Below are 18,614 nucleotides of genomic sequence, written 5' to 3'. Positions count from 1 at the left end.
ATTTTAAATAAGTAATATTGTTTTATTTGTGGGTATTTGTGTGTTGTGATTGTGGATTAGCTGCATTTGTGTGTTAATAAAATGAATTTGAGGGGATGTGTTTCAAGAATAATTAGGTAGACGTTATAATAAATCACGCATAATTATTTATACAGAAAGGTGAGACGTTTTTCGAATATACACATATATTAAATACATTAATTAAATTGACATTACTATGAACAAATTTTTTAAAAAATATCATACTATAGTAAATAAAATCCTTTAGATATGTTTACGGTATGACAGTGTCCCTAAGTTCTTATCAAATAAACGTTCCTTGACAAAATATTAATATAGGTATTCTAACACCAGCTTAATTTTTAACTTCAATCTATAGAAGAATAAATTCGACTTTTTAAGCGCCGTCCTATATTCCTTATTTCAGATTACACAAGTTACATACCTACTGATTAAAATTTCAATTTCTACCAGTGGTTTAAAATGAATATAAGAAAAAGTTGCCTTTTTAAATCCGAAATATTTTAACTCTACATCATGGAATATACCAGTATTCAACTTATTGACCTATTAGAAGAAAAAAATAGATTTCGGTACTGACAGAAGTAGGTGCTACTAATAATTATTAAGTTAACAAATATTATTGCAGTTAATATAAAATATAATACCAATTTGCGTCTGTGATCACGGTTATTAGTAATATTTGATTAATATTTTACTATATTTTAAAAAATGCACAGCATTGTTCATCCTCATTTTTATCAGTACTGATAAGGTTCCAGGAAAATGTGATTATTATTTTAAGGGTATTTACCTATTACCATCGTATCGTTTTTAATATAACTTGTAGTTTTTGTTTTCTTTCTATAAAAATTTAAGAAATATAGATTACCTATATGTTTCATACTTTTTCTGTGCAGTATACCTACCTATCCTATATTACATACGTACCTATTACTTTTATCGCAGAACAAGTTCGAACACAGGTGTACCTACTATCTTAATTTGTGATGGAGGGCACAGATGATAAAAAAGTATCTGCAGCAAGCTTAAGAAGCATATCTGGATTGACTGATACTAGTTTTGAGGATGAAGCATCTGCAGAATTAGAAAATTACGATGAAAAGAAATGGAGATTATCGCATTTAAAGGTATGTATACAGGGTGGACTCTATGGAATTCTCTTTTATTTTTACAGCAATTTTCTAAAACATTACTTACAGTGTGGCCCATTTTGAGTCGGAACATACTCTTAACATTTTTTTTGGGATTCATGATTTGAGTTTATACATATATGTCACTCAAAATGAAGCGTTTTCTGACATATGTTTATAGGAAGTAATTTCAAAAATAAAGAAAGACTTGGTTAGGCTTTTTATTTACATCTTGTATTCAGAGTGCCCGTTTTTAGAACCGCAATATTAATATTTCGGTATGCTAAAGTTGCGAAATTTAATGAGGAATAACAAAAAAACTACAAATTTTTATTTTCGTTTTTTTTTTAATCTAAACATGAAGGTGGTGCGGTAAGAAAAACGGGATTTATCAAGTTTAAAATACAAACGCCAAATACGCCATACGATGAAATTGCTAGGAACATTTAGTACTGACGATCTATCAAACAAACCATTACCATCATTATAAATACTTATATGCATGAAAGAAGTTTCATTAGAAAACAAAATTGCAACATTTTATTTATACAGCTTTTTATGTTGTCCTAAATATAGCAATACGTAAAAAATGGCGGCAAACAATACATTTTATTCCGTACTTTACTTTCGCTGGTTAATTATTATTATTGTTTTAATAACTGTACACTACTACTAAAGATTTTTAACAAATTGTTTAATTTTCACAGGGAACAAAATAACAAATAATGCAAACCCATAATTCTCTTACAGAACCAGTTTGAATCATTAGAATTGCACAAGTTGTATGCAATATACACCGACAAGATAAATCATGGATACTTCTCCTTATTTTTAATCCTCCAAGGAGTGTTAAGTCTGACACATTTTTTAGTTTTAACATTTAGTAATTACCAGAATAAGGTAGGTTAATACTCTTAATATTTTGCATTAATTCGAATCACTTATGTGTCATTTTTGTATCTACTTTTTAGGATAATATGATCAAAGTGATACCAGATCTTATTTTATACATGTCAGTATTTGTATTATCTATGTTTGGGCTGTATCTGGTCGATAAAATTGTTGAAAAATACAAAAAACTTCAATATATATCTCTGTTAGCATTTGCAATACTATTTTTTGTAAACGCATTTGTGCCTTACTATCACAATATAAAAGATGGAAATGGAAATTACAGGACTGCTTACTCTTCGCATTTGATATTATCCTGCTACGTTTTCTTCAGCATACATGACGTTCTAGTGTCATTTGTAATGGGACTATTCGTTTCCGTTTTTTATATTATGACTTTAATTTTGACAACATACGCAGGATCGGACATGCTTTGGCAAAGGGTTAGTATTAGCAGATTTGTTCCTAGGGCATTTGAATCAGTTTCCAACAGTATTTGCTTCCAAACAGTGAATTTCAAACCTTATATAAACATTATACCTGAATGCGTATGCCCCTAACCGAGGCTCGCCTCTGACTGTCGGACACTGTTTTGGACTGCTTCTTATAGGAACAAAGCCTTTGAAAATTTTATGATAACTAATATGTATTTTATCTCTTATTGGTGTAGTCTGCATTTTAGGTGTTATCAGAAGTATTTTATTTGATTGTCATCAACGGACTTGGCACCTATTTTAGGTACATGAACGAAATAGTTATTAGACGCAGTTTTCTTGATAGACGAGACTGCATCATGTCAACCTTCCAACTTCGGCATGAAAAAGAGCAAGAGGTAACTACCTATTTTATTTTACGTCGGATCCATTTTATCTATTCTATGCATTTTCTTTTAAATACGTGTATACATAAGTTGTTCTAGACCAACTTATTCTACTTATCTATCTCACTAAATGACCTTAGCCGTGAGGGTGTATCAAGGTTTCAAGAGAAAGTAGAAAGCCTGCGGGCGTATAATATAAATTTCACATAGACTAAAAGAACGAAAAAAAATACTATATGTAATCATATTAGACTTTATATTTAATTTTAATAAAGTTTAATTAATTTTAATGTAAATATATTTTAGGAACAACTGATGTCTAGCATTATTCCTAATAATATAATGAAGAAAGTTAAACAAAATTATTTGGAAGCTACAAAGTACTATCTTCAAACTAAAAGATATCTTAAGAAGAACCCATTCGAGTGAGTATCCAAACATTTTGTAAATGTTACGAAATTTCTCATCTGCTGCAGGCATGACAATATTAAATAGACTAGATATAGGTTTACTCTTTCTCAACAGACAAAATCGTTGTTATGGTCGTAACAGAGCACCGCACATAGCACTACACGTAGCATCTTATAATAATATACATATTGTACAGCCATATAGACCAAGCAAATTAAATTTTTACTCGAAAAGACTTATCCGTGAGATTATTGTAAACTTATCATAATGGATCGTAATACAAAACATCTCTCATCTCGTGAGTAAAAAACTTTTATTAGCTAACTTTTTTATTTAAACAAAGAAGTGAGGAAAATTGTTTTTTTCACGAATGTATAAATTATTACCATGGAAAATACTTTACAGCGCTATATTTTCTCTAAACTGACACATAAATAGGTCTTTTTTAAATATGCAACAATTTATTTTTTATTGTTTTTGATAATTCTTCAAAGTATGCCAATAATATTATTACTGGTATCCAGCCGTCTGCCAATATATTCATTATAATTATTGTTTATATCACAAGAGGCACAACGTTAATTATATAAGCCAGGTTTTCGAAACTAAATAAACGTGGTCTTGTGGCTTAAAGCGTTACGCGTTGTCCTACTAATCTAAAGGTTCGGGGTTCGATCCCTGATGAGGTATGGTTTTTTTTCAATTAATATAATATTTCGAATGTAATTTTCTATCGTCCACATTTCAAAACAAATATTTCCGCACCAGTTGCTGGTCACGAAGTGAATAATTTCTCACGGTGTTGCCAATTATCTGTTGATTCGAGGCGCGTTAGATTTGCTTGTTAAATTCTGCCAGAAAATCCTGAAATAAATATAAAATACAGATAAGTAGGTATAAACATATACCAAGCAAATTAAATTTTTTCTCGAAAAAAGTCCTATCCGCGAAGTTATGAACTTTTATAATTAAACGACCTATTTATTAAAAATATCACCATTTTTTTTTTGACATTAACATTCTCAAATTGTGCATTAAAAAACCGTGCGTTTTTCGCTTATAAACAATTTGAATAATATTGTTGCTAATAATTATGCTATCTCACCGAAAATAGATGCAATGGATAATAGCTGGCAAAAAATAGTTCCAAAATAAAAAAAATACCCTCTACGACCAACGGGAGCCAAGATAACAACAATATTGGTTGAAAATTAACGCCTATACAGAGGCTTAAAGTTCATAACTTTTGGAGCCTCCGTTATAAACAAATAGAATTGTGCGAAAACTATTGCACCTACAGCGCCCGCTTTTGGCACACTTTTGAAGTATGACAAAGTCCTCAACTTGTTATAGGTTTTATAAAATTTTAACAATAAATGCGGTAGTTATAAACAAATTAAAAAATAGGCACTTTTCTTGTTTTTTTGCAATAACTTTTTTGTTTATTAACCGATTTTAATTTAACAAGTCTCATTTTGCAGATAATTTTACTCCCTACAAGCTGTCTGCGAGTCACTTTTCTTTAAAATTGATAGTTTTCCCTGTAAAGTGAAAAAACTGTTTTCCTCACTTATTTGTTTAAATAGAAAAGTTAGCCAATAAAATTTTTTGACTCACGAGATGATCTTGTATTATGATCTCGAGATGTCTTGTATTATGTTCCTTTAGATTTAGACAATTTTACAATAATCTCGCGGATAGTACTTTTTTCGAGTTTCTCTTTTATTTCCGCTAATTTTCCTGATGTAATAGCCCAACACAGATCTTTGCTGACTATTGGCCATACCGCACTTACAATTAGTGTTAGATTTTTATATCAATGAACATTATTATGATGGTAAATACGAGTTTTTCCTCATCTTCATACTCGCATAAAATTATATTTTGTTAAATTGTAGGGAGCGCTAAATCTAGGAATACACTTGTTGCTATTCGTTAGATTTGTAATTAATATACTCTATAATATGTATTATATCTGTTTATATTATAAAAAAATATATAGGCATAAAGATAACTTTATTTATGGCAAGATTGATGCACATACGAATACTTATCATACATATAAAAATTACTCATGTGCCCCTGAAAATTTGATGTGATGCAGAATACAATGTCTATAACGTAACACAGATTATCTAATTTATTTTAGGAATGCATTGCTTGACAAATGTAATAATGTGACTATTCTATTTGCCGATATTGTACATTACACGGAAATGACATGTAAATTAAACATAACCGATCTTCTGGAAACACTCAACGATTTATTTGGTTGGTTCGATGAAGCTTCTGAGGTAATGCAGAATAGGGTTTTAAGTACATATAATAAGGTATAAGGTGAAAATTAGTGTAAAATTAAGTATTTCAGACATAAATACTCATATTATGGTTGTTATCAACAGTACGAAAAATGTTAAAGTGTTTATGTGAAAAATATTTTATCTTATGTTGTTTTCTCAGATATTTTAGGGCTACTGCCCGCCTTGTCCATCCCAACAAGCCGCCACTGGGAAAACAGTATATTATTATAATTTGAATCAACACGAAAAATGTTAAGGAAATTTTTTTTTTATTTTTCTGTTGATGTCCACGATTTTCTAAAGAAAAAATATTGTCTATATATAGCTGCTACTCATAATAAGGGAAGCTTTTATCCATACTTTTTAATAGATTTTACCGTTTAACAACGTAATAATTAATACAAAATGATGTAATGATGTTTAAATGTATTTTCTAAAGACTATAGTACCTACTTCTATACTAAGTATATTATTTTTAAATAATGCACCAAAATATTTGTACTGAAATTAACAAGATCATTTGGAAATAAAATAAAGCTTTCGTTGATATTAATTTTATTTTAGAAATTAAAAGTAATTAGAATAAAATTTCTTGGCGATTGTTATTACTGCGTTGCTGGATTACCTCCAGATCCTGCTCCCAATCACGCAGAAGCGTGCGTGGATTTAGGATTGGCGATGATATCCATAATTGCGAATGTGAGGTGAGTCCTTGATAGATTTCTCTCGCATTACTTGTTCAGTTAAAGATAACAATAACAATACTATATTTTATACTTATCATTCAAAAAATATATGTATTTATTCCATTTATTAAATTAAAAAAATACAATTGAAATAAATTACATGTCAGTAGAAATTTTATTATCATCATGAAATTGCAAAAATTTCCTAAGATTTGGTCGTCACAATTTATTCCTAGATAGGAAGTCAAAAAAGACAAGGGAGTGAGAATGAATGCCCTTGTACAAAATGAAATATGCTCACCAACACCGATTTTAATTTGCTTACGTTTTCTAGGCAAAAAAGGAATTTAAACATCAATATGAGAATTGGTGTCCATACTGGTAAAATTATAAGTGGAATTATTGGAGCAAGAAAGAACCAGTTTGATATATGGTCTAGAGACGTAGACATAGCAAATAAAATGGAAAGTGAAGGCAAACCTGGGTAAGACTTAAGTTGAATAAATAAATTGCCATTCCATCATCATATTACATATTATAAATAGCATAAGTTTAATTTATTAAAGTTTTTCTTGTGACGTTAAAAAGCGTTCTTGTGCTTTAAATTATAATTTTTGTTATTTTATTTAAAAACGCCCTGTACATATTCTACACAAATATCTTTTCGTTATTGAATAAATGATCTCTTATTTATTTTCAGAAAAGTTCATATCACTAATACTACGAAAGCTCTGCTTGAAAAGCCGTACCTCATTCATTCCACAGATAAAGGTGAAACAGTTCAGCAATTCAAACAATACGATTTACAAACTTTCCTAGTGTCACCGGTAAGTTTTCATTTTGTTCTGTTTCTGATATAAACATTAGTTGAAAAAAAACATCGTTAGGGATCGAACCGCCAACCTCCATTTTAGTAGTTATGATTATATGCAACCCTCTATGCAACAGAGTTAGCATGTTTAATGTTTTCGTATCTAAGTTAAAATTATTTTGAAATATCTAGTTGATTTTGTTATGGCATAAACAACGAATAAGCAAGTATTGATAAATCCGTGCTACTGAAAAAACACCTAAATGAGTCCTATTAAATAAATTGTTGCATATTTGAAAACGGTCTCCGATTAAATTGGATTGGTCGTTTTCTTTTTCGTATTGTAGGTCTGTAATGGTGAAATAAAATGTTATGTTGATTCATGTTGATTTTGTGAAATTCTAGGGCTTAGGCCCTAGATTAGAGAAGTTAAATCTCTGTTTTGTTACAGTCTTTTAAACTTCTTATTTCAAAGTAATAGATTGTAACAAGCAACAATTTTCTCTAAGAAGTCCTCAGTGGCCACGGAGATCAGTTCAACTACATATATGTAGTTAAAAATATTTTGAAATATCTAGATACTTTTATTATGGCATAAAACAACACAAAAGTAACAAAAAAGACCTCGAAAAGGACCATTTTTAATTTTACTTTCTTATGCAAATAAGTAACCATTTTTCAATTCTCCCAATATTACGTAGACCTACTTATCTGTATTTTATATTTCACGATTTTCTGGCAGAATTTAACAAGCGCCTCGAATCACCAGATATTTGGCAACACTGTGAGAAATTATTCACTTCGTGACCAGCAACTGGGGCGGAAATATTTGTCTTGAAATGTGTACGATGGAAAATTACATTCGAAATATTATATTAATTGAAAAAAAACCATACCTCATCAGGGATCGAACCCCGAACCTTTAGATTAGTAGGACAACGCGTAACGCTTTAAGCCACAAGACCACGTTTATTTAATTTCGATAACCTGGCTTATATACTTAATGTTATGCTTCTTGTAATATAAACAATAATTATAATGAATATACTATTGGCAGACGGCTGGATACCAATAATAATATTATTGGCATATTTTGAAGAATTATCAAAAACAATAGAAAATAAATTGTTGCATATTTAAAAAAGACCTATTATCTGTCAGTTTAGAGAAAGTATAGCGCTGTAAAGTATTTTCCATGGTAATGACACAGAGTACCCAATAACTCTGTGGTAATGATTTATACATTCGTACCTATATAAAACGCTCTTTATTACGGCGCTTCTTATGTAATATACTGTTATTTATACCTATACAGGGTCTAATATTTCATCGACTCAAAAATGAAGGATCGATTTCTTTGTCCAAATTTAAGATTTAAGATCCTTTTTTTATACATATTACTACATTTGACTTTTCACGTTTGAAAATTTCCAAATCTGCCACTTTCTTTTCTTGTAATAAAGTATATTTTTCTCTATTCTGAAGAAATTCACCTATATTTCAAGCCTTTGATTTTCTTTAGTCAGAAAACAACGAAGGCAACAGGACTGTGCTTTTTCCAGAGCCTAATGGTACAGTTACAAGTCAACGTAGATCATCACTTTTTAAAAAGCAAAGACAAGGTTTAGGCAATGGAACAATTTTATTGACACAATTACAGAACGCATCAATTCAGGAAGATGAGGAGAAAGATCCCGCCACCGCGTATCTTACAGTGACAAAGGGAAGTCTGACTAGTAGCTTGTCGAGTATTGACGAGAATGGAAATACAAATGACAGGCTGTACAAAAGAAGAATCAGTAACGGTCCACACAGAAACTCAAAATTAACGGATGACAGGCGATCCACGGCAGATCTAAAGAGGCGAACAGCCTTCATGAATAATAATATTAAAAGATACGCAGAGCGTACTGTAGCTGTAAATAAAGAAATGGAAAAAACAATTGCGAACATAACATATTCAAAATACGAGTAAGTTCTCTATTATTCATTTGTCAGATGAAAACGAAAATGAGAATATGAGCTTTAACGAGTATTTCATTAACTTATCAGTAAAAGCGCAATTTACAGGCATAAGACCTCTTTTATGCACGCGTTTTTCTCCTCTCAACGCGGAGTTGACAAAAATGCCGCGTTTCAAGATACCCTGAACCGAGTTACTACGTTTATGCATTTTACGCTCGTTTATGCATTTTACGCTCGTTTATTTCGCGTTGAGAGGAGAAAAACGCGTGCATAAAAGAAGTCTAAATTTCTATCCTTAACTTGAGGCAAATAAATGGTATCCACACAATTAACCCATCCAAATAACAATAACGAGTTGCTTATGAACACTATGAACTAAGGATATAGAAAAAAAACCGTAGTGGATGTTTTATGGAACGTATCATTTTTTGTCGAATTCCCCTATTTTGTGCTTCTTTATATTTACCTATGTATTATTAAGTCAACTAAGCGGGTAATAAAAATTTACAATAAAAATATATTATTCGACAAACGTTTTCAGGAGTTAAATGGGTAGTTGTTAAAACTTTGGTACTTAATTCTGAGACACACCGTATGTCTTTTAATGGGAGCTTCTAAGTTATATGTAATAGGTAATCTTATTATTTCTTCTTGGGAAACAATTTACCCATTTTATAGAACTTTAGGAATTTATAATGATAATAACCCCAGAATAGATGTATCCTTTATTATCAATACAATTTTTTATTTTTTACTTACAGGCAATATGTTAAAATGAAGGACATTAACAGCATTTTCCTATGTTTTACTTCGAGAAAAAACGAATGGGGCTATATTACAATACCAGATCCACTTTTTAAGTATTATTTATTAAGTGCAGCAGTTTTAATATTCTTTGTGTACATAATACAGAATTTAACTTTATCGCAGTAAGTATAAATAGATAATATATGTATTTCTATATAGTAAAGGGTAGTCTTGATTGACTAGTTAAGAGAAAAACCAATGACATATTTGGGATGCAATCAACAGTGCTAAGGGCTGGTGAAACTGTGTTTGTCGTTAAACTTCCGGAAATGTTTCTTGCCCCTCTCAAGGCATAAAACATGATATTGTATTAAAAAACCATCAAAAAAGGAGAAAGATGTTGATTCGCTTAATTGTTAAAGTATAGTTAAAGTATTAAAAGTGTAGTCACTTTATTTAAAAACAATTTTGTAGTCATTATACACTTTTAAACATTATAGAAGTGGGGAAGGAGCAATGTCACTCAATGCGAACCAATTTTTTTATATCAACAGCCCTGATATACAATGATCACACCACGGCAGACACCAAAAGTTTTGTATTTTGTATTAGATGGACTGGCATAAAAATCTGAGCATCTTCTGCTCATCTAAATAAAAAAAAGTTTGTATAAATATTTGTCCCAATTCAGTGAATTTTTAATATTATTAATATTTCTCAAAAAGGACATGTATGTTAAAATTTTTTTTTTTCTTTTTAATTTTGCTGAATAGAATGCGCTTACCAAAGTAGCGTCTCACATTTTTTGTAATACCCCCCTTTGTAATAATTAGAATTATGATAGACACTTTTTAAATTATAATTATTGTTATTCATCTAGACATTTTTTCAGTTGGGGTTGGTCATCATGGCCCTTTCTAGCGACACAATTTGTGATTATATTCCTATTTCTGCCATTGTCTTGGACACATTTTCTATGGAGCCGATATGTAGCAAATATCATGGATGATCCTCCAAGGAATATATTGATAAATTTTTTATGTAAATCATCGAAGCTTGTAACGAACAGTTTCACGGTTCGACTTGTAATATTCATAATAATCTATATCTGTTTTGGCGTGTGCATACTAATGGAGTTGGTGAGTATATTTAAAAAAAAATACACTCATATGATCAACCCTGATGGTGTTTAATTAATGGGTGGGGAAATTTATAAGATTAAAATGATATTATAGAAATGAGTGTACAGTCTGTACATTTCGATTAATAATTATTAGTGACAAAATTATCACGCGCACGTCATTTCAATGACTAGAAACAAAAATATACACAAAGAAAATGTATTACTATGATTTGGGTCAGCCTCTTCAATAGAGCTTGTCTCTTCACAATTAATTTTTTAGACTTATATCCTTTTGTTTCTGATGATTAAGTATACTAAAATATCTAATAAATCACTACATTTGTATATTTCATATTTGTTTTATCCCGTTGAATAATATTTTTCAAAACTACTATACCTACGCTTTTTAATTACAGATCGAATGCGAAGGTGAAGCTGAAGGAGGGCAAATTTTTGGGGAGAGATATCCTTTTTTTTTATTATTTTCAAGTCGGCGAAAATTTCAAAATAATGAATATTGCATTATACCCTGGGTAAGCTAAAAGAGATTTTGCGTAATTAATAATAATACCTAATAATAATAATAATAATAATAATAATAATAATAATAATAATAATAATAATAATAATAATAATAATAATCCAGCTTTTGACATCTCTTGAGCTTCTTTATTTTCAGTCATTTATTTCACAGCTAATAATTGAAAACGTCTATTTTTTTAGCACATGACGGAATCCTGTATATTGGCAGTTGTAATGACATATTTATTTTTGAGGATATTCCTTTGGATTAAATTGCTATTTGCTGTCATCACTGTAACTATTTACAGTTACGGTGTACTTAGTTTCAGTAAAGGATTCTATGCGGTGAGTATGTAAAAAGAATTGACCTTTTTTGTCCTCCTAACTAACGTTTAATAATTATTACTAATTGGAGTTAATAATAAAAAATTATCTATTCAGAGTGTTGCTGATGCTATTTTATATTCTAGACTTGTTGTCAGTTCTCGAACAGCAGCATTTTAATTTTTTGTATCTGTTTTAACGGTTTTAATACCTGGAATCGCCTTTGCAAAAAATGGCATAATTTTGTTTTATTAAAAGTAATGCATTGTAAATATTTGCGGCAACACATTCAGAAATACATAATATTTTTAATTTATTTTTTAATTGATACTTAGTACAAATAAGTTTAGATAAATTAATTGGTCTAATAGTATTACCAATTACAACAATTGAACATGAATTTAAAAAATATAGACACGTAGGTGGCACAAATGTTTCAAATTTCATAGTTATTTAAAGGTGGCGTTTTACATATAGAAAGAAATCGCACTTTCATTTCAGTAAGACAAGGATTCCATTAATTTTTCGCAATGAAAGGTCACGGAAAATATGGGGCCCCCATCGAAATATACTTCATGCGTTAATAGTTCCATAAAAACATTTTGTGGTGTGTTGCACTGTACGCGATTTTCTGTATATTCAACAGAACATAACTGATTCAATGAACACAAAAATTTAAAAATGTGGATTCTTTCATATTCCGAATGTATAGTCACCTTGTAAATTGTCTTAAGAGTATATCCTGGAGAAAACTTGTACAACCTGTACAATGAAGATATTATTTTTAACACTCAGATTCTCTAAAACCCTCGTCAAAAGACTGTTATTATTTTATAACAGGAAAGAAAAATATTGTGGAATGAAATTAATTATGGCCATTCCTTTTTTTAGGGCAGTGAAACATTTAATTACGGCTTGGAACCACAAGTTGCTCATATTTTGAGTGTAGTTTTTTTCACGATGACTCTACATTGCATAGATAGGCAAACTGATTATATGAATAGATTGGACCATCTACTCAACTTGAAACTAAAAACTGAACAAGAAGAGGCGAATGAATTACAAATAATTAACAAAAATCTGTTGCTGAATATTCTGCCCAAGCACGTCGGTATGCATGTACCTATTATTGATTAATTAATTTTTAATTTTTACTTCTACAAAAACATTAATATGTATCTAGCTTAAAAAAAAATATATTACACAATATTTTGGTTTATTATTTGACACCTTCCGCAATGGTTACAGTCAAGATTGCCATGCAACCAGTTCATATTTATGCTTTTCCGCTATTAAATTTAGTAAACAAATCTTTAAAAATTTCATTAAAAAAACACTAATGCAGGTGTTTCATAATAACCTCACTGTATTCTAAATAAATTTTTGTTATGAAGTGATAATTTTATGATTCCCAAGAAATCCTAATTTAATCCCCGTGTAATTCTTTCTGTGGGAGATTCTGAAAGATATAGTAAACAAACATTTAAATTATCTAAGGGAGAAAATCATCATCAATGAGGTGGGTAACGGAGCATTACAAAAAAAAAATTGCTTATAATGTATGTACTTTGTCTAACTAGAACAGAATGAAGGTTTTTAAAACACCGTTTAAAATAAGATATTTAAAGATTTATTTAGCAAATTTTACATTGGAAAACAGACCCATACAGTGGTTAGTTCCACGGCAAAGGATCAATAAATAATCAAAAATATTGTGCGAACTATCAAACCAAAAGTTTGATTTAAAGATAGAAAGGTAACGGAGAGATGGAATATGCACAATGCTATGTGATTGATTTTGTACCCATATGTAAACAAAATTTTATTTTTCAGCTAAATTATATCTGGATGTCAATAGAGAAATGAAAGAACTGTACTACGAAAACCACAACGATGTAGCTATTATGTTCGCTTCTATAATTGTAGATGACGATTTGCAAGAAATTTTAGGAGATGAGCATTTTCTTATTCTAATGAATGAATATATCACCTCGTTTGATACGGTATGGTACTTAGAGTTTAGAGTGTTCATAACAATTTCAATGTGAAACTTCTATAATTGACAATGTCAATAAACAGGGTGATAAAAAAAAAAAAAATTTGAATGTATATGGGACCCTTACAAATACAATTTAGTAAAAAAAAAATCAAAAAGGGCAGTTCGAAAATATTTAAAAATACACTTCTGTACAGCACTGGAAACTGATCTACTGTAAAACCTGCCCTTGCGCAAGGCAAAGCATGCGGTTGTAGACTGGTACGACGGCAAAGTGTAATAAAAAATGAACGGACAGAAAATTAAAAGAATTTTTTTCCTAAGGAAAGAAATAAATAAAATTTTATAATATTTAATAAAATTAATTTGTGGTTTGAATTAATAAGATAATTTAACATAGGTATCTGTTGTTACAACAACTGTTGAAAATTTAGTCTACCGAAGTGTTGGGGCCGTCGTCGTACCCAGTTTGTATGTAAAAAAGTACAAGTATTTGATTTTCCAATACTATTTATTATTCCATATTTAACCAATTCTGTTCGCAAATCTTACAGAATGATGTACTCTTTCAGTTAATTAATAGGAAGGAGTTCCGTACTATTGAAAAGATAAAAGTTGCCAAATGGACGTACATGGCAGCGTGTGGTCTGTTTCCAGGAGGAAAGGAATTTGAAATAGAGAGACATGTGACCAGCGCGACACTGGAGACACTCCTCAGCTATGCCTCAAATATGTTCAAACATCTTAAAATTTGTAACCAAAACATGTACAACTGTCAATTAAGAATAGGTAAGTTAGCAATGGATTAGCGACATTCTAATCCGTTTAGCCTTTACGTTGTCGGCATCACAATTCCTTCATTAAGCGTTAGCCTGGCACGTGCACACACTATACAAGATGTTTTTTTATTAGCATCCTCTATACATTTTTAAACACTGAGAGAAAATAAAAGCAGGGAACTCTCACCATTTTCAAATATAAAACAAACATTATAAGCTAAGGCTTTAAACTTATGAAGACTTTAAGCACTATCACTACAACATACCTACACATATCACATACATATTCCTTCATATGGCATAGTAATAATCTTCTAATGTCTTATTATGTAACATTGTTACCCTTTACATAATGTACAGTCAAAACTTTGCTGGTCATTATTATATTATTTACTATTATTGGGGCAAAAAATGTTAGAAAAAAATATACCTATTCACCGTGTTTTTTGTTCTCTCTTGTTCTAGTAAAGAATCGATTTAAAATAATATGGATTAAGCGTTACGCGTTTTCCTGGCACTTCTGAATTTCAAGGAACAATTCATTTATACAAAAACACAGACTTTCACAAGAACGATTTTTGAAATGATAGGTACCTTTTTGAAATGTCTATTCACGAATTACTTACTGACGGTACAAATAAATTGGAATAAACCAAATATATTTTATCAAATTATTGATTACCTACTATTGTTTATAAACAAATTCAAAAATAAAATTAAAATTCACACAAAAAAGTCGTTTGTGAACTTTACCAACGATTCATTATCTTTTTATATATATATATATATATATACATATTATATATATTATTATATTTTCCGGGAGTTATACGTGCAAATCCGAAATCCAGAACAATACAGCTAATTCCCGGTACAAAAATTGAAAATCTCGTCCATGCCCATGTGGCAATCCTATATAAATCTACCAGATGCCATAAAAAAAATATAAATAAACTTACCAAATTGACGAACTGCAGTCAAGGTTCTCAGATTTTTCGTTGCCTGTTCATTGTGTTTCCATATATTATCCCAATATGCAGAATCTAACTGACCACAAATTACCGAACTATTATAACTGACTTCTAAACAAAACAGTGCATTTTTTATATCACACCCGCACACCCACTCTGTTTTTGTGTATAACGAGCGTTCAAATAAAAACGTGGTCGAAGTTGGCTCTGACACATTGGACGTAGGGAGTAGCTTATACCGACCAACTTAACCTCATTTCTCAACGAGCTGTATAGCAGCTGTCAGTTTCAATAACGTTAATGACTATATAACTTTATTTTAAAGAATAATCGTGATAACAATAACAAACAATTAAAGGAGCTGCGGAAAGTGTCCCCCTCCTTGTTATAACAATAAATTAAAGCAGCTGCTGAAAGTGTCCCCCTCCTTGTTCCAAGCACTTTTCACACCTGTTCCTCAAAGAATTAAAGACATTTTCTAAGATGCTCGGGGTATTGTTAATTTCACGAATCTTGTCTATAAGTCGAGCCTGCAGATGGTTTAAATCAGGAATAGGCAGTTCAAAAATAGTGTTTTTAAGGTAAGGCCACAAAAAGAAATCACACGGCGTAATATCACATGACCTCGGTGGAAATTCATGTTCAGCATTGAGACTTATTAGTCGATTTTGGAAAACTTCCCTCAACATATTCATCGTCTCGCCTGCCGTATGTGCCCTTGCGCCATCTTGTTGAAAGTAAAAGTTTGTAATTTCGTTTTCTTCCAGCTGGTTAACAAAAGGAGCGATAATTTCTTCTCTATACCTTTGCGCAGTAAGAGTACCATTAAAAAAAATAGGTCCATAAATCCTCCTTCGATTGAGAGCACACCAAACTCCAATTTTTTGAGCGTGTAGAGGGCCCTCGACAAAAAAGTTATCTGGTTTTTCAGAAGACCACATTCTCATATTCTGTGAGTTTACGTAACCACTTAAATGAAACCAGGCTTCATCAGAAAAAAAGGTGATATTATGAAGTTCACCGTAGTTGTTTAAAAACCATTCACAAAATACAGCCCGTCGCGGAAAATCAACTTCATGAAGTTCTTGCTGACAAGTTAAACGATAGGAGAACAAACGCAAATCTTTTTTTAACACTGTGTGGCAGGTACCGACTGATACTCCCACCATTTGTGATAAAACACGTACAGAAGTTCTTGGCGCATTTTCCATTATTTGTTGGACATTTTCTTTTAATTCTTCAGTCCGCTTTTTAGGTCGGCCGCTTCCTTCTTTTCTTGTTACACTGCCCGTTTCACGAAAAACATTAACACAACGCTGAACTGCACTTTGAAAAATTTTGTACTCAACAACGCCGGGAAATTGATTTTGAAATTCTATGAAACATTCCTCAATAGAATACTTCCATATTCCATCAATCTTGCGTCCATTTCTAAAGTAGGACTCTATGATAAACACTTTTTGTTCTTGAGAAAACACCATTTTAAACGCTTTTTAAAACGAAAATATTCAAATTGATAGCGGCGATATAGCGCTTTGACAGATGACGTTTAAGTTCATTTGCTATACGCTACGACCTACGTCCAAATTTTCAACGCTCGTTACATTATTGTTAAATTGTCTTTTATAACTTTTACATCGGCTTGTTCCACTAACTTCAGTATTTAATTGTGGTGTTGGCCTAACTTTTTATTTTTAGTTTATCCTCATAAGACAGAGAACCAAATACAGTTTTTTGTAAAAACGAAACACAATTCATTTTAATAACTATAATATCCGTAGACGCCTAAACGAAAATATTCAGACACATAAGTCCATATCACAGACACGACACAACAATCACAACATCATAGAAAATCACAACATATAAAACAATTTGCTATGTCACAGACTCCATTATATTTGTGTACTGGGTCACGTGCCTGATCACCCAATAGAAACAAAGGACTGTTCGCTGTGCACACATTTTGTATATGAGGTTGCATATATTAAGGGGCGTAGCTCGCGTCGTAATAAATAATAATATAAGCTCCTACATTTATTTTAGCGCGAGAACATTTGGATTCTTTAAATATTTTGTAGATATTTAACATGATTAAATTCATAAAATTTTATGTGTTCTACAGCTTCGCAGCTCTTATGGTAAAACTGCCACTGCTGATTATTAATTAAATCTGTTTAGGAACTTTGGAATTAAGACTTAGAATAGGATACAAAACTTAATGAAGCTTGATTATATATTTTTTTACCATCACCATAGGAATTTCGGAAATTGATTGCTGAAAATTTAGCGACAAGTCTATCTAATCGTATTTGTCTAACACATCATACTCGTGACACTCATGTTTCACAGTGACAGTAAAAACGGCGCTCTATCCAAATAATTAAACATATATCTGTCAGCAATGCAACTGTTCTCATATAATTCGTTCACGCCGTTTTATTCTCGAATGTGAAAAGCATAAATCAAACAATCAGAAATGGCACATATATGTATTGTTGTAGGTATCTGCCATGGTCCAATAGTCGCTGGTGTTGTCGGATCTAAAAAACCGCTCTACGATATATGGGGAGATCCTGTCAACATGGCATCTAGAATGGACAGTACCGGCATACCAAATCGCATTCAAGTCATGGAGAACACTGCAGAAATCATTCAGAACCTGGGATACATTTGCGATTATCGGGATAAAATTCGAGTAAAGGGTAAAGATGATCTCGTTCGAACGTACTTCGTGAGGCTTGACGAGAATTATAATTTGGTAAAAAATGTAACCGCGGAAATTGATGATGAATGAATGAAATAACTTATTTATTTTAGTATAAGAGATCTATTAATTTTTTTAATCGATCACTAAAGAGCTTTAATTATTACATGGCAATAATATTTTATATTGGTCAGTGAAATTAAATCATGTGAATATGTTTATTTATATTTTTAAGTGTAATTAAATATATAATATTAATTTTATAGATAATTTTACTCGTAACCCTAATAAAACACAAGTTGATCTAATTAAATGCGAAGTAAACTTTCACAATTAATTATCACCATATCAAATAATAGTGTCCCACTAAACACGAAACGTAAATGAAACGTTGCAAATGAGATGTT

General features: G+C 30.9%; 1 protein-coding gene across 2 annotated transcripts; it reads left to right on the top strand.

Annotated features, from left to right (window-relative positions):
* The first annotated feature begins 26 nt into the window (after positions 1-26).
* Positions 27-18,470, top strand: LOC108915947 (adenylate cyclase type 7). Of its 2 annotated transcripts, XM_018722111.2 has the most exons (19): positions 27-159; positions 970-1,151; positions 1,905-2,054; positions 2,126-2,488; positions 2,728-2,877; positions 3,172-3,290; positions 5,426-5,570; positions 6,141-6,280; positions 6,597-6,746; positions 6,963-7,089; positions 8,596-9,044; positions 9,800-9,967; positions 10,678-10,924; positions 11,325-11,441; positions 11,632-11,775; positions 12,646-12,865; positions 13,588-13,757; positions 14,323-14,539; positions 18,005-18,470. In XM_018722111.2, the coding sequence occupies exons 2-19, from the start codon at positions 1,011-1,013 to the stop codon at positions 18,295-18,297; spliced, it is 3,510 nt and encodes a 1,169-aa protein (XP_018577627.1). In that variant the 5' UTR covers positions 27-159; positions 970-1,010; the 3' UTR covers positions 18,298-18,470. The 2 variants fall into 2 exon arrangements, with proteins under 2 accessions (XP_018577627.1, XP_023312176.1); XM_023456408.1 differs by lacking the exon at positions 27-159 and having other exon boundaries at positions 699-1,151.
* Positions 18,471-18,614: the final 144 nt, after the last annotated feature.

The sequence above is a fragment of the Anoplophora glabripennis genome, unplaced genomic scaffold, assembly GCF_000390285.2.
Source record: "Anoplophora glabripennis isolate ALB-LARVAE unplaced genomic scaffold, Agla_2.0 scaffold1469, whole genome shotgun sequence".
NCBI lineage: Eukaryota > Metazoa > Arthropoda > Insecta > Coleoptera > Cerambycidae > Anoplophora > Anoplophora glabripennis.
The sequence above is the reverse complement of the archived record's forward strand: the minus strand, read 5'-3'. Positions and strand labels throughout refer to the sequence as shown.

What these genes read in the sequence shown, in the direction of transcription:
- LOC108915947 (XM_018722111.2), top strand. Translation starts at nt 1,011, where the DNA reads ATGGAGGGCACAGATGATAAAAAAGTATCTGCAGCAAGCTTAAGAAGC. An exon ending in CTTAAGAAGAACCCATTCGA is followed by an intron (nt 3,291 to 5,425) that starts GTGAGTATCCAA and finishes AATTTATTTTAG; the next exon opens with GAATGCATTGCTTGACAAAT. An exon ending in TATTCTGCCCAAGCACGTCG is followed by an intron (nt 12,866 to 13,587) that starts GTATGCATGTAC and finishes TTTATTTTTCAG; the next exon opens with CTAAATTATATCTGGATGTC.